Source organism: Sorex araneus, chromosome 11 (assembly GCF_027595985.1).
Source record: "Sorex araneus isolate mSorAra2 chromosome 11, mSorAra2.pri, whole genome shotgun sequence".
Taxonomy (NCBI): domain Eukaryota; kingdom Metazoa; phylum Chordata; class Mammalia; order Eulipotyphla; family Soricidae; genus Sorex; species Sorex araneus.
The window spans coordinates 29,096,716-29,122,079 of record NC_073312.1 but is presented as its reverse complement, the minus strand read 5'-3'; the positions used below and the strand labels follow the sequence as shown (position 1 = coordinate 29,122,079).

Genomic DNA, 25,364 nt, shown 5'->3' with positions numbered 1-25,364 from the left:
TTCAACATTAAAATTCTGTTTCTCAATGATATGTTGGTCAGGACAGTTAACAAGTTTATTAATACTTGTCAATTTAAATGGTCTACCAAGTATGAACTATGAAGAAAGTAGGCATCAGATTACATGTGATTCTTCAACTGGTGCTGAGACTATTTGGTTACAACACCAAATCGTCCAGCTGTTTCCTCAAGCCTTTTCCTAAAGTGGAAGTCTGGGCATGTTCTGCCTCCGGCTAGCTCCCCAGGCAGAAATCAGAGAAACCTGAGTCACATCCAGGCAGACTGGTGTGGTGGGTGTGAAGAAGCACAAGAGTACTCCTAGCTCTAATTAAGTAAGTTGATGGCCTTGAAACACCCACTTCACCCCAAACTTGTGGGTGGATCCAGGAGATGAAGTGGCCCAAAGGCTGTGTGTGTGTGTGTGTGTGTGCTGCCAATACCTCCTTAGGAGACGCAGTCAGGTGGCATGAAACATTTTCAGGAGGTGTGGATATGGAGAGGGATGGGGCAGGGCTACCTTCAGAGGTCTGGGGGGCTCATTAGCTATAGAAAAGCAGCAGTAGATAAAAGACCATTTTCTGAGTTTACCAGCAGGAACAGAAGGGAATCCAGGTATGTAAGCTCTTACCCAACGGCTTCCACCACTTGTAACACTGTATAGCTGCCAGATTTCACATCTGAGGAAAAGAAGGAAAGGTGATAAACAAAACCCAGACTCCTTTCTAGGGTTCAATGGTTTTCACTACCAGGGTTCCCTGTCTGTGCTAAAGGTTGTACGATGAAGTCACTGTGCTTGCCAAGCATCGCCCGACATAGCATTACTGTGGCACTTCAACTCCTAGTTCAGGGCATACGAACTGCAAAGGAAGTGAATGTATCACTTACAGATGACAGAATTATATATCTGGAAAAGCCCACAGAAGTAGCTTAAAAATATTATAACCTAACTTATTATGGTGGCTCCGGTATACAGAATACTATGAAATAAAGAAACTTTACATTTTTTATACACAGAAAATCCTGTGAAATTTTAGAAAGGAATAAAAGATTCTATAAACAATAGGAAAAAAGAAATACTGGGATATAAACTGAATAATTGATGTGAACATATGAATGGGAAGTACTTTGAAGTACCCTTTGAAGTATCACAAAAGACAACTGAATCAGGGGCTGAAGAGATTTATGGCAGGCAGGTGCTTGCCTTGAGCACAGTCAACCCAGGTTTAGTCCCCAGCATCCCATATGGTCCCCCATGCACTGACAGGAGTAATTCCTAAGGACAAAGCCAGGAGTATCCCTGAGCATTGCTGGGTATGGCCCCCAAACCAAAAATAAGTAAAAAGACAACTGAAACAAATAGAAAGGAATGCCACATTCTTGAAATACTCAAGATAGTAAACTTCCCAGTTATTATTATTATTTTTTAAACTTCCCAATTATTAATCGATAATTTAAAGCTATCTCTGTAACAGCACCAGTAAAAGTTAAGGACATGGCTCAGGGCTAGAGCAGATTTTCGTCCTGGGTTTGGTCCTGGCACTCAAACCAACCAAACAAAAATTAAAATACCAGTAAAATGTGGACAGTGGAAGACTATAATAACAAAAATGTATTATACAATATTTTCATTTTTCATTTTCACAATATGAAAAACATCAAAAATTCAATATTTGAATTAAATATGCACATTTTGTGGTATCAGTAGTGAACAAGGGGAGAGAACACAAACACAGAGGAACAGAGACAAGCTCCTGTAACATACAGAATCCACATAAAAAATAGTAATAATTTTTGTTTGTTTTGTTTTTTTTTTTTTGGATACACCCAGCAATGCTCAGAGGATCCTCCTGGCTCTGCACTCAGGAACCACCCCTGGCAGTGCTTGGAGGGCCATATGGGATGCTGGGGATCGAACCTGGGTTGGTCAAGTGCAGGCAAGCGCCCTCCCTGCTGTACTATCTCTCCAACCCCGTAACTTTTTATTTTAGTTTGTTTTGTTTTGGGGCTATACCTGGTGATGCTCAGGGGTGACAGCTCTGCAGTCAGAAATTACTCCTAGAAGTTCTCAGAGTACCATATGGGATGCCAGGGGGCGAATCTGGGTGGGCTATATGCAATGCAAATGTTCTATCACTATGCTCCCCCCTCTTTTCCTATTTTTTGGCAGCTGGCAGTGCTCAGGGCTTTATGCTGGCTCGGAACTCAGGGATCATTCCTGCCATAATCAAAGAGTCATATGGGGTGCTGGCGATTGAACCCAAGTAATAATTTTTAAAATAACTATTTGTGGTGCAAGACAGTACAGCAGGTAGAACATTTGCCTTTCATGAGGTCAACCAGGGTTTGATTCCTGGCATCCCCAGGGTCACCCAAGCCCTGCCAGGAGTAAGCCCGGAGCACTGCTGTTGTGGCCCCAAAACCCAAACACAAACCCAACTATTTGCCTAAATGTCTGACCTGAGAGTGAGCAGATGGATCAGGAAACAAAATCTAACCTGCTGTCTATAGGAGACTTGTTTGAGGACCAATAAAAAATGAGATACTAAGTGAAAGGTCAGAGAGCAATCACACAAGCAATCAGCAGCCTATAAAATACAAGGACAGTCATACTAAGGTAAATAAAACAGACTTCAAAAACTGGAGAACTGGTACTAGGGCTAAGTGTCTGCCGACAATCATATTGCTATGAGTTCAAGTCCTTGAGCTCCCACATTTGTCAGGCATGATCCTGGCAGCCCTGCCTGTAATTCCTGGCCCTGAAAGTTATTTCCAGTCATACCACAGCCAGGTGTGAGTGTAGAAAAAAAGCCACACAAAGGTCCATGACTCCTGATGAACAACAGAACTAAAAGATCTGCAAGGGATGAGACAGTACCGGGGGTAGTATGCACTCACATCCTAGGAGCTATCTCTCGACCCAAGGAATAGGAATATTTAAAAATATTTTAGGGGTCAGAGAGATAGCACAGCAATATTAAGGCGCTTGCCTTGCACATGGCAGACTCTGGTTTAATCCCTAACACTACATATGGTCCTCTGAGCCCTGCCAGCCCTGAGCAAAGAGCCAGAAGTAAGCCCTGAGCACAGCAGGTGTGGCCCACCCAATAGATAAATAAAATTATAAGTGCATAAGCTATGTAACCCAGGGACCCTTCTTAAAATGTTTCCTATGTATTTGTAAGAGTGTTATAGATAACATTACAGTTATCTATAATAGCAAATGACTATAAAAAACAAATGGCCATCACTTAGAATCTGGTCAAATAAGTTATAGTACATCCATATAGTAGACCTCTCTGCAGCTACTCAGAAAAAGACTGAGGACATGTACATGTGTGCACCTGCGCACGCACACACGCACACACACACACACGCACACCCCAAAAGCAGTACTGTGAATATGAATAGTGTACAGTAGTGTTAGAGCATTGTTTTAACAGGAGTGAGGTCTGTTTCTATTCGTATCTCTGCAAAAGATAAAATAACTAGTAACACCAATTTTCTCTATGGAAGGACAACTGGATAGCTAGGTGATGAGAAGTAGATTTTTTTAAAAACTTGCTTCATTTTGGAACAATTTGGGATTTATAGAAAAGCTGTAAAGATAGTATAGTTTTTGTGTATCCCTCACTGTTTTCCCCAAAGTTTACATCTTACATGGGATACCTATTAAAGCTAAGAGATCAGCATTAATAAACAGTATTATTAAACTGTTCTACTTAGAGTCATCTTGCTACTGTCATTTTTCTACTCAGGATCCAATTAAGGATCTATTGTAATTAGCTCTTATGAATCTTTAGTCTCCTCCTGTGAAAACTTCATCTTCGTTGTTTTAAGTGAACTTTATTATTATTATTATTATCTCATATTGTTTCTTGCACAACACCAAAAAGTGCTCCCCCAGGCGCGCTGCTCAGGGGCCACTTGCAGGGACACTGAGACACCAGGGACTGAGGCACAGGGATTGAAGAAAGCATGCATCCCAGTCCTTTGAGCATCTTCCTAGCCCTCATCACTTCAATATTTATAGAAATATTGTATGAAATGTCCCTCAACTTGGGTTTGTTCAATATTTTCCTCATGTCTAGATTGGGGTTACAGATTTTGGGGGAAGAACAACAAAGAGAAAACACATCCTGACCCTATTCTGTTGAGGGAGTACAATGTATTTATCTGACTTATCTAAATATGATGATTTTGATCACTTTGTTAAGAGGTAGAGGATAGGCCTCTGTATTACACAATTACTATTTTTCTCCTTTCTATATTCTTTTTCTCTTGAGAGAGTCACTCAGTCCAGGCCATACGCTGAGGTAAGAGCAAATTAAGATCTCTTCCTAATAGGAGTATCCATTTGCGTGGGGTTATTCTAAAAGAGGGAAGACTGATCTCCCCCCTCATTCCTTCACTCATTTAGTTCTTTATTTTATATCAACATACTCACATATATGTATGTCATACTTTGGGTTATAATCCACTACCTGGCTATCTTGTAGCCTAAGTTGTTCTCTCTCTGGATAATGGGAGCTTTCTGAGGTTGGGTTCTACAGTCTCTGACACAGCCATCCCGCATTTCTCCAGAGGCCTGGTTCCTCTTAATGGGGACTGTACTGGAAACCTAGATCTGGATGTGGGAGTGCTTGTTGGTATAGGAATATCGCTGCACCCGGGCCCTTAAGAGTCAGATGGAAAATATATGCATGTATTGTAACTTGACTATGTATCAATTATTATTCTTTCTATATGTATTATCATATGATTAAAACATCAAATTAAAGTTGCCTAGTCTAATCCAGTACCATGGGTTCACCTGAGTCTTCCCTGTTTCGTTTGTAATTTCTTTCTCTGATCTGATTTCCATTAAATTTGGGTGTTGGGGGACTGGGGCCACCCGGTGGTCCTCAGAGGTAAGTTACTCCTGATTCTATGCTTGAGAATCCCTCCCAGAGGTGCTGTGGAGACTAAATCCAGACCTTTCGCACACACCTAGCCCACTGAGCTTTCTCTTTGGAACCCCTATTATTTTTTCTTTTTCTTTTTTTTTTTTTTGCTTTTTGGGTCACACCCAGCAATGCTCAGGTGTGACTCCTGGCTTTGCACTCAGGAATTACTCCTGGCGGTGCTTGGGGGACCATATGGGATGCTGGGGATCGAACCCGGGTTGGCCGCGTGCAAGGCAAACGCCCTATCCGCTGTGCTATCGCTCCGGCCCCTTTCTTTTTCTTTTTTTGGGTCACACCTGGCGATGCACTGGGGTCACTCCTGGCTCTGCACTCAGGAACTACCCCTGGCGGTGCTCAGGGGACCATATGGGATGCTGGGAATCGAACCCGGGTCAGCCACATGCAAGGCCAACACCCTACCCACTGTGCTATTACTCCAGCCCCGCCCTATTATGTTTTCAAACCTCGCATAGCTATAAATTATTTTCAAAATAGTTTAGTTTAGTGAGAAAAAATAAAAAAGATAAGCTGAGTGCAATGTTTCTAGTTTGTTTTTTTTTCTTGTGGTGCTAAAGACTGAATTCAGAAACTCGAGTGAGGCAATTATCAACTGCTAAGCCCTATCACTGGCCTCTAGTTTGGTCTTTAGACTCTAGTTTCCAGACAAAATACTATCTCCAAAGTCACTTAACATCAATTCTTTTTCTCCTTCAGTGAGGCTGTCACACACGAGTGATACTGTTGTATCCTGCATTCCATCTTTGGAGTTTAGTAGTACTTCACTATATATTCTTTTGCACCCTTTGAATGTTGTGAAAACATTAAAATAAAAAAAAAAAGACATTTCTTTTTAGTTGTGATAGTATAGGAGTTAAGGCACTTGCTTTGTACACAGCTGACCCTGATTTGAATCCCCAGCACTACATATGGTTGCCTAAACACCACCAGGAGTGATTTCTGAGCAGATGGCCCCAAACCCTAAATAAGTAAATAAAGGAAAAGGCAGTTTTAGCTGCACAACAATAAAACCTAAAATCAAGCTAAAAGGAGCACCCTAGGAGACATTTTCAAGGGGAAACAGAGTAAGAGGTAGCAGACTTCCTAAGGATTTGGTTAACTCAGTAAGCGATGGCAAGTGGAGAATTACTTGTGGATTCTAACTCACCCCCTCCTGAAATGTAGAACATAACTAGCTCTAACACTGGACTTTAAGTGTACCTAAGACTTGAGAAAACCAGACTTTCAGTTGCTCTGAAGTCAGAGCAACAGCTGTGAGCTGAGCTGGGCAGCAGCTTACACTGCTTACACCAGAATGAAAGCCCAATCCAAATGAGGAAAGGGAATGTGCTGGTCAGGATTCATAGCTCGTGACTGGCACCAACCTAGACATCAGGCACTCTTAGCCCTACTCGTGCCAGGGTGTGGAAGTCCCAGTGGCTGCCCCTACTTCTGAGAGAGCCAGAGCCAGGGAAAAACGTGCCCACTTTAGGGTGGGGGAAGGGCAGCAGTGAGACTACCAGGACAATCCAAGGAAGCAAGAGTTGGATGGTCCAGTTTCTCCTTTAAGCCCTGAGCACTGCAGGCAAGACACCCAAACAAGACAAAAAGTCCAAACCCACCCCACAAACCCCCACCCCACAAACCCAAAAACAAAAAACAAAATAAACAAACAAACAAACAAAAAACCCAATCACAAAACTGGGCTCCTACACACAAAGCATGCACTCCAGGCTTTTGGGCCATCTTCCCCAGCCTTCCATTCAATTTTCCTTTTTGAAGGGAGGTACTGGGCGTTGGATTATACCTGCAGTGCTCAGGAGATCACCTGGTTCTAGGGACTGAACCCAGACCTCCGATATGTATAGCATACATTCAATCATTTGAGTTATCGCTCCTCTCTTCTTTTCCTTCTTCCTTTCCTTCCTTACTTCTGTTTTCGGGCCACACCCAGAAGTGCTCAGGGCTACTCCTGGAGGGCTCAGGGGACCATTTGGGGAGGCATGGATCCAAACCGGGTAGGCTGTGTGGAAGGCAAAAGCCCTACATGCTGTACAATTGCTTTGGCTCCATCTCCTGCTCGGTTTCTTAATGTATACTTAGAAACCAGAAATGAATATCGTACCATTTGGGAGGATAAAAAAGGGCACCCTTTTTGAACATCCTAGTTGGAGGCCAGGAAACACTGCTTAAAAAAAAAAAAACATTAAAAAATTAAAAACTAATTTCAGGGCTGGGAATGCAGCTCAGTGGTAAAATGAATACTCTGCATGTGTGAAGCGCTAGGTTCAATCCCTAGAACTACAGGGGGGAAAACCCAAATTAATTTCAGTAACAGCCACCAAAAGCATAAGTAATTGTACACAGGAAGTCATAAGGAACTGAGAGCAGTTACTAGCAAAGAACATCATTGAACTGATTCATTCTTCAAATATATCAGAATCTCCCATTGAAACTGTGCTAAGGCCTATCTTTGGAAATGTTTCACATGCCAAAGGACCGGGTTTTGATCCCCTGACCACCCCAGGAGTGATCCCTAAACACCAAATAAGGAGGGAGATCCAAACCAAAAATCAAGAAGAAAAAAAGATATCAGTATAGGGAACAGGTGTTTAATCCCCAGCATACATAACTACCTTCCCCCAATCCCCTGCCACCCCAGCACCTCCTGGGGTAGCGATGGTGACCCCAGTATCATTGGCCAAACATTAAACAGCTCAGTCTGACTGGCCAAGTGTTACTGGGGGATGGGTTTCCCCAAGGCCCCCTGAGCACTGACTGAAGCTCACCTCCCCCCATTGAAGTACAGCTTACACAGAGTGAAATGCACAGACATTAACTATTTTGATGAGTTTTAACAAAAGTATATCCTGATTAATTAGTACCCCAATCAAAATTTAGAATATTCACAAATTTTAAAATACTTTAGCATTTCGTATGAAACTGCTGCTTTGTAATAGCAAAAAAAATGTGTTTGCATGCATCTGTACAGGAGCTCATAAGGTGTAAGGCCTCTAGTTACCTCCCGAGATCCTTTGCCAGAGTGTTTGGGGAATGGGAGGGGGTCAGTGGTACTTGTGGGACCATGCTTGAGGGACTGAACTTGGGAAAGAACTAATGTGTGTCTTTCTTCCGAGCAATCTCCCTAACACTTCTCCTCTCCTCCATATTCTTTTTTTGGGGGGATGGGGTTGTCACCCCCAAACAGAACCCGGGGCTTCTGCATGCAAAGCATGCACTCCAACCCTCTGAACCACCATCCCAGTCCTCTCTTCCCTATTTATAAGTCTGAAAACATAAATCGTAGGTGTAGGATATTTCTTTCTTTCCTCCTCAAGAACCACCTCAAATGTCAACTCTTTTGAAAGTCTTCCCTGATCTCAAAATAGAATTACTAGTACTTTTGTAATTTCTCTATTTCTGAAAGAGTGAAAATTGTTTGTGTGTTTGCATGTATTCAATCAATATATACTGATCCACTTAAGTTAGGCATTGTTAGTAGAGCTGGGAAGAAAAATATAGAAAGGAAACTGTTAAGGATTTCACACCCTATTGGGGCAGAAAGACATTTTAGTTTTATTCTTTGATTTGCTTAGGGTTTTTTTAAATTTCTATTTCTTTGGCTATATGCGTTGCCACACAGAAATTACAAAGGGTGCTCTAAGGACCAAGTGGTCCCAGGCATATGGAACCCCTGGCTCATACATGCACATAATGTACTTTGCGAGCCAATTCCAGAATCAGAGAAAGATATTTCAAATAATTATAGTGCAACGAGGTCATTGTGACCACAGAGATAAACAGACTGGGATCATCTAAGAAAGAAGTAAAATGGCAGGGTTTTTTGGAGACTCTGATAGAGATGCAGCATCTTGAGAGTCTGGAATAGCAAACGACACAAGGAGGCAGGGAGGCTGTGAATGCACATAAAAAATAACCCAGTACAGCCTCAGTTTCAATTAACATCTCAAAGTGTCCTTTCTGCTGAGGATACCACAGACATTTCTCAGAATGATTTTACTATTTTCAATCAATCTTTCAGTTTCAAGAACAGTATTCTCCTTGGGAAATTACTAATGTCAGAAAATACTACATATATATAGTGAAGATACACACATACACACAGTGAAAACTAGGATAAAAAAATTCAAAAAACACTTGTATACATTACTTATAAATTCCATATGTTCAAAAATCATACTCCTTAGCATTAGCTCCCTTTCCAACCTCCCTTTTGGGACAAGGTAATTTTGCTCGTCTTCAGGATCAAAGGTGTGGATCATCCAAGACTTCTTTCCTTCCCATCAAGCCCCTCTAACTAGTTAGACTTCAGATTCCAATCTTTTTAAGTTTTTATTTCATTACTTAGGGAGGTTGCTTTTCAGTTGGATATCAGAAGTTTTTATTGCATACTTATGCCAGAATCCAGCACACTCTGGTGGTAGAACAGTTAGGACGTAGACAATGTCTACAAAAATAGCTACTAAACATGTGCGCATTAGTATATGAAGGGTTGAGAATTACATACCACAAAGATGCTGCACTGTGAGACAATGGCTGGCTGGAACAATCAGGAAATGCTTGTGGTATAGGCACTGAGCACTAAAATTTGACCCTGAATCCTAGGTGTAATGTTTGAGAGCTAAAACTCATGGAGGAAACAGTGAAGGAAAGCACCCGGGTGGGGCACAGGGAATCAATTTGACTCCTTGGAACCTAAAATCCAGGAAGAGAGTGGTGAGAGTAAGTTAAAGGTAGGAGCCAGATAGTTTGAATGTTTGGTTAGATGAGAAGCCTTCAACCCTTCGGCTGCCGTGTCATTTCTCCAGTATTTGCACCTTTACATCTGACACTTTCACCTGGCAAAACAAAAGCAGTGGGATCAGAAGCACCTATTGCATTTAGTTCTCAGAAGTGGCTTCACTGTGAGAAGTTAAATAGAACACTGGTTTCTTTAACACTAACAAAGTCTGGGAGCAGTGGTCTTCAATCACCTGTCCACGGACCACTGCTGGACTACAGGCGTAGATAGGCTGAAAACCACTGATCTATAACAACCAGTCCATGGACCAGTACAGAGGAATGGTGCAGGTTAACAGGTGTAAAAAGGTTGAAGAAAAGAACCAGAAAGACAGTACAAAGGTTATGGCTTTGCAAGTGGCTGACCATGGTTCTGGTTTGTTTGTTTTTGTTTTGGGGTCATTCCCAGAGGTACTCAAGGTTTAATTCTAGCTTCGCACTTAGGGATCACTCCTGGCAGAAATCAGGGGATCAGAGGGGATAACTGGGGATTGAATCTGAGTCGGCTGAGTGCATGGCACTCAGTATTAGTATCGATTCGGCCCTTGACCCTGGCACCACACATGGTTCCCGGAATACTCCCAGAAGTGATCCATAAGTACATAACTAGAAGCAAAAACAAAACCAAATACCAAAAGCCAAGGGGCCAGAGGTAAAGTACAGCAGGTAGGGCAATTGCCATGCATGGGGCAGAACCAGGTTCAATCCTCAGCATTCCATGAGCGATTCCTGAGTGCAGAGCCAGGAGTAACCCTTGACTATTGCCAGGTATGGCACCAAATCTTAAAACCAAGGCTGAAGAAAGCTGAGAGAGGATCTGAAACTATCTCTTATGCTGGGGATGCTTCCAAACTGTAAACATTCAGGGCTGGAAAGATAGCACAGTGGTGAGGGCATCTACCTCACACACACCAACCCGGGTCTGATCCCAGCAACCTATATGGTTCCCTGATCACTGCCAGGAGTAATTTTTGAGTGCAAAGCCAGCAGTAAGCCCTGAGCACTGCTGGTTAGGGCCCTAAACCAAAACCAATAAAAAAAAAACCAACTGTAAACCTTCAACAAGCCTAACTAACTAGGACTGTGACCTAAGACAGATTTAAATCTTCTGGAATTCACTTTAATTCCTTGGCTCCTTTGCTCATGATATCAAGGTTCTACATCAACTTCTATTACTGGTAACAGTTCATCCAAGACCCTGGGCCTGGAACCCAAGATAATGCATAGTTCAGCCTCACCTAAAGTTTTCAACCTTATCTATTACTGTCCCTCAGCTACTTTCAATTAGTACCAACATCCTTCCCTAATCAGGAGGATTAAATTACAATAGGGCTAGTGTTACAGTCTTAGATGAACTGAGTCAAATTAAAACTGGACACTAGGCTACTTTTTCCAGTCACAAAAAATACAAAATTTATTAAAAAACACAGTAAGAACTTGGAAGTCCTGGGGCTGAAACAATAGCCAGCAGGTAGGGCGTTTGTCTTGCAAGCAGCAGACCCAGGTTTGATTCCCAGCATCCCATATGGTCCCCCGCCCCCAACACTGCCAGGATTAATTCCTGAGTGCATGAACCAGGAGTAACCCCTGTGCATCCTAGGTGTGACACAAAAACAACAACAACAAAAAAACCAAACAAACAAACAACCGAAAAAAATATAAAAAAAGAACTTGGAAGTCCCTATTTAAGCTGTCCTCTCAAGGTGTTCTGAATGCAAGCAATCAAAATTACTAAGTTCATTAAGTATAAATATTAAGGAATAGTTACAATAGTTAAGAGTAATGCACTATCTTGGAGTGGTGGTAGTGTAGGATTTCAATATTAGTGAGTGCATACTTAAGATTTTGACACTTCATTGAGCATAATTGTTATAACAAAATAAACAACGAGAGCGAACTCAATGGGCTGAGGGCATGGTTTGCAAACAGCAGGTCCAGGTTGGACCTTAGAGTCCCCTATGATCACTGGGAGTGACCCCAGAGGACACAGCAGAATAGTCCTTGAGCACTACCAAGTGTGACTCTCAGACTAAAAATAAATAAAATAAATAAAAATAAGATTAAAAAAATCAACTTCCCAACCAAAATGAACAGTTAAACCCTGCATGCAGAAGACCCAGGTCTGATCCCTTGGTCCCTTATGGTCCCCACAGTATCTCTGGGAGAAATCCAGAGATGCAGAAACCCCTTAGCTTCTATGGGTGGACCACTACCATCATAAGAAAATACCCAAAGGAAATAAGCTGTAGCAAATGATAAGCATACCAAAGAATTTAGGAAGAAATGTACTGATAACTGCAACCTAAAAGGGTATGTGATAAATAAGCAGAGTTAAAATGTTACAGATGAAAAGAAATGTTAATAGCAAAATCTAAGCACCGGATATGTGTTCCCTATGAAATTTTCAAAACTTAGTTTATGTCTGAGAATTTTTCTTTTTTTTTTTGCTTTTTGGGTCACACCTGGCGATGCACAGGGGTCACTCCTGGCTCATGCACTCAGGAATCACCCCTGGCGGTGCTCAGGGGACCATATGGGATGCTGGGATTCGAACCCGGGTCAGCCGTGTGCAAGGCAAACGCCCTACCCGCTGTGCTATCACTCCAGCCCCTGAGACTTTCCAATTAAAACACACACACACACACACACACACACACGGAGAAACAGCACAGTGAGTATGGTGCTTGCCTTGCACGCAGACAACCTGGGTTCAATCCCAAACACCCATATAATCCCTAGGCCTGCTAGGAATGACCCCTGAGCACAAAGACCCCATGCACAAATAAGTCCTAAGCACCACTGGGTGTGGTCCCCAAGCAAAACGAAACCCACCCAGGAAAGTAACAGTAGCCGCTAACTGTAAATACTGGTAACACTACAGTTCAGTTACTCTAGGGCCAGGGAGATAGAACAGGGAGATAGGCACAGTGCGCGGGGCACGTAGCCTACTTATTTCGGTCCCTGGCATCCCACAGGGTCCCCACAAGCACTACCAGGGGTAATTCCTGAGGACAGAGCCAGGAGCAACCCCTAAGCCCTGCCAGGGGCGGCCCCCAAGCGAAACTGCTCTCAGTGGAATGGCAGCAGGAAGGGGGAGCGCCATGCCCCCCCCCCGCACCACCTATCCTCGTGCCCCTTTCCCGTAGTCTCTACACTCCCGGTTGGCTCGGCTGTCCTCCCACCGCACTGTAAGCTCTTGGTGGGTGCAGCGCTACTTTGCACCGCGTTCTATTGTTTACCTCGCGATTGCAGGGCGCACTCAGTACTGGTGGAATGATTAAAATGCAAGTGTGTGATACTGCTGCGGGCCAAGGTATTTTATTTCTAGCAGGCTCTAACAGGTTCCATTTTCATGAGAACTATACTTCTCCCCAAGCACACGAAAATTTCAAAATAAAAGGGAAAAAACTCATTTATCATCCTCATCTCATTTTGTGTCATTTAAAAACCGGGATCTAAGAGCTTCCTACATTCAGTTCATTTTTAAGGTTTCTTCCCCACCCCTCGCCTTTTCTAAAAAGCCTCAGAATTTCAATTAATTTTATTCAGATCTCAGGTGAGCGGTGAGAAACGGAGAGAGGTCCCTGACCGAAACGGCAGAAAACTGGAGATGCGGTGGGCGGGGGGGAAGGGGAAAAAAAAAGCCTCATTAAAAAGTCACGAAGCCAATGAATCGAGAGCTCGACCAGGAAACGGGGGTTGCGCGGGAGCCCGAGCCGCCTCAGGACCGAGCGCGGCGTCTGTGGTGTCCGGTCCACCCGCCGCTCCGCCGGCCACGCGACGGTCGCGCGGCCCATCGCGCCAGCTTCTGTCCCGTCCCGCTACGGGAAGGCGCGCGCCCGAGCGGGGGCGAGAACCCGGGTTCTCAACTCCGGGACCTGGGTCCAAATTCCAGCTGCCCCCGACCGGCCGGATGTGCAGGTCCCGCTGCCCTAGCTCGGGTTCCTCAGCCGTGACAGGGCCGTTACTCTCCCGGCGGGCAGGCGCGCCGAGGCGTTACACAGAGAGCGAGGGAGCGAGCGAGGCTCCTGAGAGCGACGCGCGACGCTTGCTCGCTCTCTCCCTCCCGGGCCCCCGCGCCCGTCCCACACCCGGCGCCCGGGCCGAGGCCGCCCCCTGCGACCGGCCCCGTGCGGGGGCCGCGCGGCGCCGTCGGCCGTACCTGCAGCTACTTGGTCCGCGGGGCCCTCCTGCTGACCCATGACGAAGTCTTGCACGAGGCCCCACAGGGTGCCCGTAGGCGCCACCGCCTCCAGAGCGGCGGCGGCGGCCATGACGCGAACTCGAGGTCGTGGGAGGGGAAGTGGGCGGGGCCACGGGCCGGGCCTCTCGGCGCACGCGCCCCTTGGGCCAATCGCCTGGCAAGGGCCCCGGGGGCGGGGCGCTTCCTGGATCACGTGCCCGCCGGCTCCCGGCCAGGAGGTTTCAGGGAGGGACCGTCCCTTCCCCCGAGGGGCGGGGATTGGAGTCGGGGCGGCGGCGCGGGGAGGGCGGGCAGCTGCCGGGCACGCAGCCGGGGGCCATTGAGGACGAATAATTCCCAGCCCAGCTCCCTGGGAGACGGGGCGGCGGGGCGGGCACCTGGTTGGGTGGGGCCCGGCGGGGGGGCGGGACGCACCCTGGGGAAGCCAATGAGAGACTCGGGCCCGGCCCGAGGGGGCGGTGCCGGCGGTCACATGCGCACCTGGGGCGGGCGGCGGCGGCGGCGGCGAGGGCACCCCGAGCCCGAGGCAGGGAGCGGGGCCGGGCTGGGGCGGGGTTAGGCAGGTGAGTGACAGGCTCCGGGGGGCCGGCCCCAGCTGGCAGCCCCGAGCTCGCCGAGAGTAGCTGCGGCGGTAACCGCCCCCTCTCTCCGCCCCTCCAGCGCGGGGAGCTGGTCTCCGGCCGGGCACCGTCGCGGGCCCCCCTGGCCCGGCCACCTGGGACTGTGGCAGGGGAGCCGGCCACCTCGCTCTCTCCCCTCGCCCACAAAGTTTGTGGCGGAGCCGGCACCGGGGCCGAGCGCGCCCCCCGGGGGGAGGTCGGGGAGCGCCCGATGCCGGGAGCCGGGAGCCGTTGACCCGGGACGCCGCGGTCCGGGGCCGGAGGAGCGGAACCGTCGACCCTCCCCGCCGCCTCCGGTGCATGGGGCCCGGCTGAGGACCCAGCATGGGCAACTGCGTGGGGAGACAGCGACGGGAGAGGCCGGCCGCCCCGGGACACCCCCGCAAGCGAGCAGGTAAGTACGGGGGGACACGCAAGCAGGGCCACGGGCGCCCGGCCAGTCGTCTCCCTCCTGGCCCGATCCCCGGGTTTCCCGGGCGACTGCCCCCCGCCCCCCCCCCCCCCGGCTCCCCGACACCCGCTTTTCTCCGAGGGCTGTTCCCGAGCCAGACCGGGGGGGGGGGTGAGGCGGGGTGGGGGTGGGGGCTCCTCCCCAGCCGGGGGGGGGGGGCGGTCCCGGGGAGCCGTGTCGGGGCAGCTGCGAGCGCTGACCCGGCTGCGAGACCAACTCGCTCCAACTGGGAAGCTGCGGGTGGGGGCGGGGGCAGGAAATGTTTGCAGACCGCAGTGGGGCCGGCCGGGGGGAGCCGGGCCGGGGCGGGGGCCACGCCGGCCTGGACGCCCCGGCCCCGTCGGGGCTCCCGAACTCGCCGCGAGCCGGGCGAGAACAGTCGCTCCTTGCAAAGACTGTCTGTGTCATTATCGGGCTGCAGATCGTGTCTGCCGGAATCCGACTTGCAAAAAAAAAAAAAAAAAAAAGCAGCGTAGGACTCTGGGAAGGAAATCTTTATTCCCCCCCCCCCACCCCGCAGGGATTTTTGGAGCCTTCTGGCCGTTGGGGAGTCTAGGAAAGGTGGGTGCGGGGTGGGAATCTCCCTCGGATTTGTTGAGGTCCTTCCAGCCTTGGCAGTGGGCTCTGCTCGCCGGCGATCCGCGGGGGCCGGCCGGCGCCTTTCTCACTTTTCTCGCTTCGCTCCTGGCGCTTCGCCCCGGGGAAGAGGTCTGGCGGTCCTTTCCCCCGGGTCTTCTACTCACTTCCTTCTCGGAGGGTGTTGCAAGGACTTTCTGAGAATGATAAAAGTGCTAGACTCTCGAGCTGAAAGGAGCCTTCGAAACTTGTCTCGAGCCCAGATGGACTTACCCTCCTCCTCCTCCTCCTTCTCCTCCTCCTCCTCTCCTTCTCTCCTCCTCCTCTCCTCCTCTTCCACCTTCTCCATCTCTTCCTCCTGCTCCTGCTCAGTGAGAGTCCAGGTCCAGAGGGGTTGTGCAACTTGCCCAGAGTCACACAGCCAGCTAATAGTAGTACCACGGGGACTAGAAGCCAGTCTCCTCTTCCACCTCATTGCCACATATTTCTTTATGTAAGAGGAGCCACAGGCAGAGTTGTTAATGAAGTGGAAACTCTAGTAGTAGGAGTTTCCTGTCTCTTTTGACACGGAAGGTGTGTTGCTTGGGTTTTGGAAAGACTGGAAGGGAGGATGAGGGCAAACCTGGGGCGAGCAGGCAAGGATGCACCGAGGGGCCCAGGACGCTTCCTCTAGTCTGAGGGAAACCCCAGCCATTCTTCCAGCGAAGAAAACGGACTCAACCCTGAGGCCTTTAACTCATTCATTCTTCCAACAAATATTTATAACTTATGTGTTCAGGCCTGGACTGGAGCAACAGCACAGCAGGTAGGGCATTTGCCTTGCATGCAGCCGACCCGGGTTCGATTCCTTTGTCTCTGTCCCTCTGGGAGAGCCCGGCAAGCTACCAAGATTATCCTGCGCACATGGCAGAGCCTGGCAAGCTACCCATGGTGTATTCGATATGCCAAAACCAGTCAGAGTAAGTCTCACAATGGAGACGTTACTGGTGCCCGCTTGAGCAAATCGATGAACAATGGGACGACAGTGCTACAGTGCAGTGCTATGTGCTCAGGCCACATCATTGATTTTGTAGCTTTTTTTTTTTTTTTTAACTGTTGACAGCCCTCACCTACTTGAAATTCTCCGGGCTTCCCTTCTTGGCAATTAAACTACTACGGGGTTTTCTCTGTTGTCTCACCTGGGAGTTATGGGAGGGTGGGCAGCTTAGGGTTCAGCTTAACACCCCATGTTTTCTCTCCTTACGCTCCCTCCAGGGAAACCCTATTTGCCCACAGCTCTGTCTTTTGGACTGGCCCCTACGCTGTCTCCTCAGCTACTCTCAAACTGCTCTCAGACTCCAGCCTCGCCTCTCTGAGTACGCGCCACTGCTCAGATGTAGATCCCCTCAGAGCCAGAACTTCTGAGGTCAGCCCTGCGTCTCTCTGAGCTCCCGTTGGGACTTTATTCTTGGTAGAACTCTCTCGCTTTCTCTGCCTCCGTGTCCTCTGCTTCCCAACCAGTTCAGTCACGGGGACCTGCCAGTCCCTGTCCTGTGGAATGCCCTTGTCACCTCAAGTCCAACGCACCTCCCAGCTGGCAGGTTCCCTGCTTCAGTCCTGTACCCAACTGCACATGGTGGCCAGATTAAATGGACCTGTCGTTCAGTTCAAAACCCTCTCTGTAGCCCTTCGCTGCTTCTCTAAAAACTTTACCTCTCAGGGCTGTTCATTTTTCCCAATCCTTTTTTTTCTGTTTTTGTTTTTGTTTTGGGGCCATACCTGGCAGTGCTCAGAGCTTGCTTCTGACTATGCTCAGGGACTACTCCTAGCAGGGCTCAGGGGACCATATGGGGTGCTGGGGATCGAACCCAGATTAGCCGCATGCAAGACAAACACCCTGCCTGCTGTCTTATATCTCTGGCTCTGGCTGAGTTCTTGTTTTTGGGCCACACCGGCAGGGCTCAGGGCTTACTCCTGGCTCTTACTCAGGAATCCCTCTTGGAGGGCTCAGGGGAACCACATGGGGTGCCAAGGATCCAGCCTGGGTCAGCTACAGCAAGTAGGGCTACCTGCTGTACTCTCCTCTCTGGCCCCTGTCCACCCTTTTGAAAGTGTGATTTCTTTCTCTTCCCTGACATTAAAGCCGCCAGTGTTTCCGAAGGCCATTTCCCCCTTATCACTTCTGCCTTTCTTTCCTTCAAGGCCCACCTCAAATCCGGTATCTTTCTAGAGCACCCTGCTTTGCCACCTACCCCACCCAGAAAGGATTGCTCTTCTGAACTCTTGCAGACACATTATGTCACTTACCAATTACATGCTCCATATTATTAGTCATTTCTTTGATGTTTACAGTCAGTAGCTACATTGCAGGCCCCGAAGACCTGGGTTCTGTCTAGCCCTGGCGTACCTCACTCGCTCATAGAGGAAGACATGCAGCACTTACATAGGGCTTCAATGAGGAAACACTCGTTGTTGATTTGAGAAAGCCAGTGCAGGTGATCCCACCGTCTGGTTTTTTTAACTACACATTTTTCTGAAATACATATCAGTTTAAAAATTATTTAGGCACTGTGGTTTACGATACTGTTAATGACAGGGTTTCACACGTGAACTGTTCCAGCACCATACACTCCCCAGGAGTGTCCACTTTCCTCCACCTTTGTGCCAGTGCCCTTCCCCCTACTACTATCCTCATCCTTCCCCTGAAGTATGTTTCCTACTGAAGATCAGTTTATATCTATATTTTTTGTTTTGTTTTGGGGCCACACCCAGTGATGCTCAAGGGTTACTCCTGGCTTTGCACTCAGGAATTATTCCTGCTGGTGCTCAGGGGACTATATGGGATATCTCAGATCGAACCCAAGTCTGCTGCGTACAATGCAGGTGCCTTTCCCACTGTATTATTGCTCTGGCCATATCTTCATTTCTTTCTTTGAACTTGTTAGTATATCTTTTATTACTATTTTTTTTTTTCAGTTTGGTGGGCCCTACTATGTATAGCTTTATTCATAAAGAAGTTCAAAGTCAAGGGGAATTCTGTAGTTCAGTGCAAAGGAAGGAATAATCCATAACCCCACAGCCTGCCCCTGGCCTTCCTGTAGCATCTGCAGCGTGCCCTTTGACAAGGACATAGCATTAGGCGGGGACTCTTGTGCCGACAGCTCCCTGAGCTCTCCCGGTGACACTTACCTTTCCCTTGCCACTGCTGTAGTGGAAGAAAGCTCTGGAGCCAGAACTCAAGTTTGTGTTTGGGGCATGCAGCTGGGTGGTCCCGAGTAAGTCACCAAGCCCTTCTGGGTCACATTTGGAATGTCTTGGAAAGGCCAAGGCTAGTGCCAGTCCGTTAGCCTTATTACTGCCCTTACAAAGGGAACTCAAAACTGGAACATTATTGAGTTGAAATCAATAACCCATGTAGTGTCACCCTTTGGCCTTCGCTCTTCACCGCCTGTCACCTGACTGGCGGAGCAGAGATACCACGCATGCCAGTCCGGGAGTCTCAAGTTAACTGGAATGGGGTGGTCCCCTCATCACCTCAAGTTTTCTCAGGACTGCACTCTCTATCTCACTGTTTCTCTTACTTCATGCCCAGGGTACGGCTTCCTCTTATGGGCAGGGGTCCTGGCATCCTGCACATACACCTTGGATAGATCAATATCTCTGCCTGGAAATGGGTGGGGCAGCCCTTCCCCCACCACCCCTGGGAGAAGGAGGAGCTGGTAGAACAGGCGAGTTTCTTGCCCGGTTCCACCCTTGAAGAATGTGGCAGGGCTGAAACCCAAATATCTGATTCTATGATGTGCCAGGCGTATCCACTTACATCCTGGAGTCTCAGCCCGGGGTGGACAGATCCAGGGCCCTGGTTGGGACCAGTAGGACTTGGTGATGCGCTCGCAGGAGAGTTCGCTTCTCGTGGTGTGGGCCGCTATGGCTATTCTTGAGGGAGCAATTGGGCAACTTCTCTATTTACGCGGTAAATATTTACTGATATACCAGGCCCCTTGCTGGCTGTGGCAAGCCACATGACCCATGGCCATATGGAGCTTACAGTTTGGTGTGTTACAGTAAACATACAGTCATACAAATTACATGGGATCGTACACGGGGTTCCTGTATAACTACAGACACAATTATGTGTTATTATGTACCCCGTGGACTCTCACATCACTTGAGTTCATCCTTGTCTGGCCTGCTGCTTACTCAACCCCTCTGCTGCCATGTAAAAGCCTTCTTACTCTGACACGGCCCCACAGGCACGGGCCGCCCATAGCCTCCATTGCCTGGGCCCTCAAAATCCTAGTCATCCCTAACTTTCCCCTTTCTTTTTTTTTTTTTACTTTTCCCTTTCTTGTCTCACGTCCACTTAATCAGTAGAGCTATTGGCTTTGCCTTAAGTGTGTCCAGAACTTGATTTTCACCATCGTCATTTTCTCGCTCTTGTGAGCTACCATCAGCTACCAGATGAACCTTCCCTCTTCCTCCCGTGTCTCCTGGCGCACTGTTTTCGTCGAGTGGGCCTAGTGAGGCGGCAGTCTGTCAGTCTGCTTTTGTTTCTCACGTGCTCTGCCTCTCCGCAGAGTGCTTGTGTTGGTGCGCCCGGCACTGTGGTGCTAGAGGCTTCCCCTTCTTAGGCCCTGTCCTGCTCTTCCCTCTCTTGCCACCCGCATCGGAAGGTCCCTCCCTTTTAGCCTCAGCACTCCAACACTTACTCTCTGTCTGGCTCTCTCCAGCCATCCTTTTTGCTTGTTTGTTTGCTTGCTTGTTTGGGGGCCATGCCCAGTTATGCTGTAGGTGAGGGGGTGGGGCACGTTCCTGATCCCGTGCTCAGGGTATCTGTTCAGGGTGTCGCTGTCTGGGGTGCTTGGGGAACCAGGTGGTGCTGCAAATCACACCCAGGGTCTCAAACATGCAGGGCAAGTGCTCTACTGCTAAGCCAAATCTCCTTTTAATTTATTATTATTTTTCGTGGGGGGCACACCCAACAGTGCTCAGGGGTTACTCCTGGCAAGTGCTTGGGGAACCATACAGGATTCGGGGATCAAACCTAGGATATCCACGAGCAAGGCCAGTGCCCTATCCACTGTACTGTCTCTCTGGCCTTTACGTCTCCTTTCAAACCCTTCCCTCCACCATCTAGCCTCAGTGTTCCTCTGTTTTATTTTCCACCCACTGACATTGGACGTCTCGCTTCTGGCCTGCAGTCGGAGAGTTTTACTTGTACACTCCCTGGCACATAGGACAGACAGTACCTGGCACATGCTAGTGCCTAATCAGTAGTTGCTGGATGAAATTATTGTGTCTCACAGAATGAGGAAGGTTTATAGAGAAAGAAGGAGCAGGCCTGCTTGCATCGGCCTGAGGTCAGCAGCCTCGTGTACTACCCTCTCCTGGGCCTGGCCTCATTCCAGTCCTGGGGAAGGTTGCAGATCCCTAGTATGTGACTCCCCTTTCCCTCAGAGATAAGGGGACTGAAGCAGGAGGGCAAAGGGAAGGCCCCTGTTCAGGTCTGACCGGGCAGGAACCTTTTCTCAGCATTAACCTACTCGGTTAGGGAAGCGTGGACCCCTCTCCCAGACATGCTCAGTGTTTATTGTCATTGCCTCAAGGGACAGCAAGGAGAATGGTGGAGATTCCAGGCACCTGACCATCTTGTTGGGGAGTTTTCAGGTTCACAGAATTTCAGAGCTGAAAAAGAGCTTAGCCATCTCTATCCTCCCCCCTCCCCCCTTTTCCAGGTGTTAAAAAGAGAATAAAGGTATATCCACTCCCTACTGGGTTTCTCGGAATTATGGCACAGCCTATATATATAAAAACAGCTTGGGCTCCTCTGAGTTTTGAGTGTGCTGAGGTCGAGACGTTGCAGGGGAGTGGTCAACTATAGTCAGAAGGGCGGGGAGTTTTGTCTCTTTTCCATGCTAAGTGATGATCTTGGGCAAGTCATTTGTGCTTTGTTGATCCTCCAACAAAAAAAGGGAGAGAGATGATAATATTTCTGGTTCACTTCAGAGAGATGTAATGAGGATGAAAGAAGAACAAAGTAACATTGATTTTTATAGTACTTGCCTAGCTCCCCCGTCTGCTCAGATATGAGGTCCCAGCCGAGTCTGGTCTGGCATGGATGGAAACTAGGCCTCTGGCTCTTTGCTCCTTCTTACATCAGGTCGGACTTTCTGCAAGCCTCTTGGTACCTCTGGACCTCAGTATCCCTAGCTGTACAGTAGGGTGATTACTCCCTGCCCACCTCCCAGAGAGTGCCTGGGTGGAAAGAAACTCCATGAGCTTGTAGAGTCTGTTATTCAAAGTTACAGGATTTTTTTTTTTTTTACTCCAGAACCATAGTCCATGATTTTCCATACCAGATCACTGAAGCTTAGTATATGGGTTTTTTTTTTTCTGAGGGGGATATGTTTGAACTGCATCCAGCAGTGCTCAGGGCATACTCCTGGCTCTGTGCTCTGAGATCACTCCTGATGGTCCTTGGGTGACCATAGGCAGTGCTGGGATTGGAACTGGGATCGGCCACATGCAAAGCAAGTGCCCAAACCCTTGTATTATCTCTTTGACCCCTGAAGCATATTCTTTTTCAAAGAGTAAAACTGTAAAAGAAATGTTTAAAAGTATTCTTGAATAGGAAGCTTACTGAAGAGGGTGATATGCTTCTGAGCAAAGTACTTTGAGCATGAATAATATCCTTGTTGCAAATTGGGGGTATTGAGATAGTACCTGTAGATACAAAGCACCTGGTTGTTGGAGGTAAGAATCACAAAAGCTTCTTTCTAGAAAAAAGAAGGTGTGTGTGTGTTGAGAGAGAGAGAGAGAGAGAGAGAGAGAGAGAGAGAGAGAGAGAGGAGAGAGAGAGTGTGACCCCATTTCCAAGGTCCTGTGCAGCGTTGGTGTGGGAGTCTCTTGGATCCCGTTCTGGGTCCTGGTTGGGGAAGTGCAGATCAGGTCCTTCCAGATCAGCTGTTGCATGTCTGACTGGTGAGAGGGCACCAGGCCCCAAATAAGTAGTTTCCTGCTGCTGTGCTTTGGGGTTCACATTTTCACCCATAATTGTTCTATCTTCTCCCTGGTCTCTCTCTCTCTCTCTCTCTCTCTCTCTCTCTCTCTCTCTCTCTCTCTCTCTCTCTCTCTCTCTCTCTCTCTCTCTCTCTCTCTCTCTCCGATGCTCAGGGTTACTTCTGGCTCTGCACTCAGGAATTAACTCTTGTCGGTGCTTGGGGAACTGATGGGGTGCCCAGGATTGAACCCGGGTCGGCCACATGTGAGGCAAACCTACCCGCTGTACTATCTCTCTGGCCCCTGGTCTCTCTTTTTCTTGTTTCCTTATTAAAAACCTAGAACCCCAAATTAACCATTTTAAGCTTTTGGGAGGAGTGTGGGGGGTTGAAACAGGCCTTCCCCAGGTGAGACATGCACCCTGTCACGGGCCTTCCCCACTTGTCGGTCTGCAGCTCTGGTGCTTTGACTGCATCCTACTTGCGCTGCCGTCCACAGTGTGTCTGCAGATCATTTCCAGCTTCCCCAAGTGCCTCTGTAAGCGCGAAGGACACATTGTCCATTCACCCCTTTCCTTAGTCCCTGACAACTGCCATCCTGCTTCCCGTCTCAAATTTCCTTTCTCTTGGTACTTGGTGTCCATGGACTAATGCAGTGTTTATCCTCTTGTGTCAGGCTTCCTTCAGTTAGGATGATAATCATGGTTCACCCATGTTGTAGGGTATGTCACAATTTCCTTTGTTTTTAAAGCTGAATCATTTCCCATAGTATACATCTACCACATTTAAAAAATGTATCTGTTCATCTGTTGATGGACTTTGGGTTGTTTCCACTAATAACCTTTTGGCTATTACAAATAACTCCTTCCAAGGGTCTGTTCAACTCCTTTTGGTTCTTTTGTGTATAAACCCACAAGTGAGGTTGCTGCATCAGGTGGTGATTTTAGGTTTTGATTTTTTGAGGTACTCTCATCCTGGTCTCAGTGACTGCAACATTGCACAGTCCCACCAGCAATGCACCGAGACTTCTAATTTCTCTACCTCTTTCCCGATACTTGGTGTTTTCTGAGTGTTCTGTTGTTTTATTTTTGAATGGCCATCTTCATGGGTGTGAAGTGGTATTTCATTGTAATGGTCGATTCTCAGGATCTGTTGCACTCAAATCGCAGCCTCTCCAGTTTCTTGTTTTGCCACAGTTGTGCCTCGAGAAAGGCGCCATAGACTAACTCAAAGTTAAGCCAGGGAGGCCCCCCACCTGGTCCCCTGGAAGGGGCATACAGGAGCTTAGGTGAGTAGATTCTGTGATGTTTCTGGGATATTGGCTTGCTTTTGGCTTTCTAACGATATGTTCAACCATTAGGTGAAAGGAATGGATGGACGTATAGGTGGGATGGGTGGATGGTGACTTCCAGTTGCGCAAAGAGTTCTGTATCATTATCATTCATCTGAAAGAACGTTCCCATTGCTGTGCAGATGTTTCCTTATTTAGCTCCCCTTTGCCTGTGAGAAATGCAGAACTCTTATTGGATCTAGGGCCAAATGCTGAATCCAGGGGTGAAGGACATGATTACTGGTGGGCTGTTGGCTGCTTGAGGTCAGATACTTCTGAGTACAAGATCTCTTCCCCTGCCTTACGAACTCATAAGGAAGGAGGCCTGACCATTTCTTGCCCCCAACCCTTGTGCTGAGAAAGGAAAACAGGTCAGGAGAGATCTGGGGCTCCTTATGCAGGTAGGATCTGGGAAGACTGGATGGCACCTCCTTGGTACCCATTTGCTTTGGGAGATTGGTACAGAGCCCAGTCCAGTCCTCCAGCCACCACACTGCCTGGTTCTTAGAAGTGAGCCCATGGACTTAGAGTCTTGTTGATGCACTTAGTAACAGCTCGTCTTTGCTGGGTGCTTACCATGCGCCAGGGATGTGCCAGGGGATCGTCAGAGTTAATCCGCATGACCACCCAATGGGTGACTGCAGTTCTCATCTTTTACAACTGAAGGAGAGGTAATGCCCCTGCCTGAGACTACACAGACTAGAAACAGCTGAGCCAGGGCGGAGGCACAAGGTCAGATCTCAGAACCGGGGATTTGGGTTGTCCCTAGAGATAATCTTCACCAGAATGGCGGGCATGGTAGGGGGGTGTTTGTGAAGCATTTTGCAGTTTTCAAAATGTTTTCTTGAGTTATTGTATATTATTGCTGGAGCGATAGCGCAGCAGGTTGGGTGTTTGCCTTGCACACAGTGGACCTGGGTTCAACTTCTCTGCACCTCTCGGAGAGCCCAGCAAGCTACCAAGAGTATCTCGCCCGCACAGCAGAGCCTGGCAAGCTACCCGTGCTGTATTCGATATGCCAAAAACGGTAACAACAAGTCTCACAATGGAGACGTTACTGGTGCCCGCTCGAGCAAATCGGTGAACAACAGAGTGACAGTGACAGTGATTATATATTACTATTATTGTATATTATTCTGTGCCTACAACCATTTGTTGTTGCTGTTGCTTGATTTGGCGGCCGGACCCAGAGATGCTGAGGGCTTATTCCTGGCTCTGCACTTAGGGATCACTCCTGGCTGTGCTCCTAGGACTATGTGACATGCTGGGGATCAAACCCAAGGTCAGCTGCATGCAAGGCAGGCACTTCCCTGCTGTACAATTACTCTTCCCTTTGATGTTGCAGTTCCTGAGCTGCCAGGTACCAACCATGCTAGCCCCATTCAAACAGTCCTCTCCTTTGCTTCTTCCCATTTTGCCTAAGGAATTTTTCTCCTGATTTCATATCTGGCAAAGCTGATGATTCAG

At 48.2% G+C, this 25,364-nt stretch overlaps 2 protein-coding genes across 5 annotated transcripts in view; one reads left to right on the top strand and one right to left on the bottom strand.

The window, feature by feature from the left end:
* Nucleotides 1-14,031, bottom strand: part of MMS19 (MMS19 homolog, cytosolic iron-sulfur assembly component) — a 35,478-nt gene extending 21,447 nt beyond the window's left edge. For 2 of the 4 annotated variants that reach the window (XM_055118838.1, XM_055118839.1), the window contains exons 1-2: nucleotides 13,902-14,031; nucleotides 628-676 (exon numbers count right to left, since the gene is read on the bottom strand). In XM_055118838.1, the coding sequence (XP_054974813.1) occupies nucleotides 628-676; nucleotides 13,902-14,013 (161 nt within the window). In that variant the 5' untranslated portion in view covers nucleotides 14,014-14,031. Of the gene's footprint in view, nucleotides 1-587; nucleotides 677-13,901 lie in introns of those variants that run through there. The other 2 variants (XM_055118841.1, XM_055118840.1) reach the window with 2 other exon arrangements.
* Nucleotides 14,032-14,409: 378 nt separating this feature from the next.
* The window catches only part of UBTD1 (ubiquitin domain containing 1), a 59,408-nt gene continuing 48,453 nt past the window's right edge, over nucleotides 14,410-25,364 (top strand). Inside the window, exon 1 of the mRNA XM_055118973.1 lies at nucleotides 14,410-14,957. Coding sequence (XP_054974948.1) covers nucleotides 14,888-14,957 — 70 coding nt within the window. The 5' untranslated portion in view covers nucleotides 14,410-14,887. The remainder of the gene's footprint in view (nucleotides 14,958-25,364) is intronic.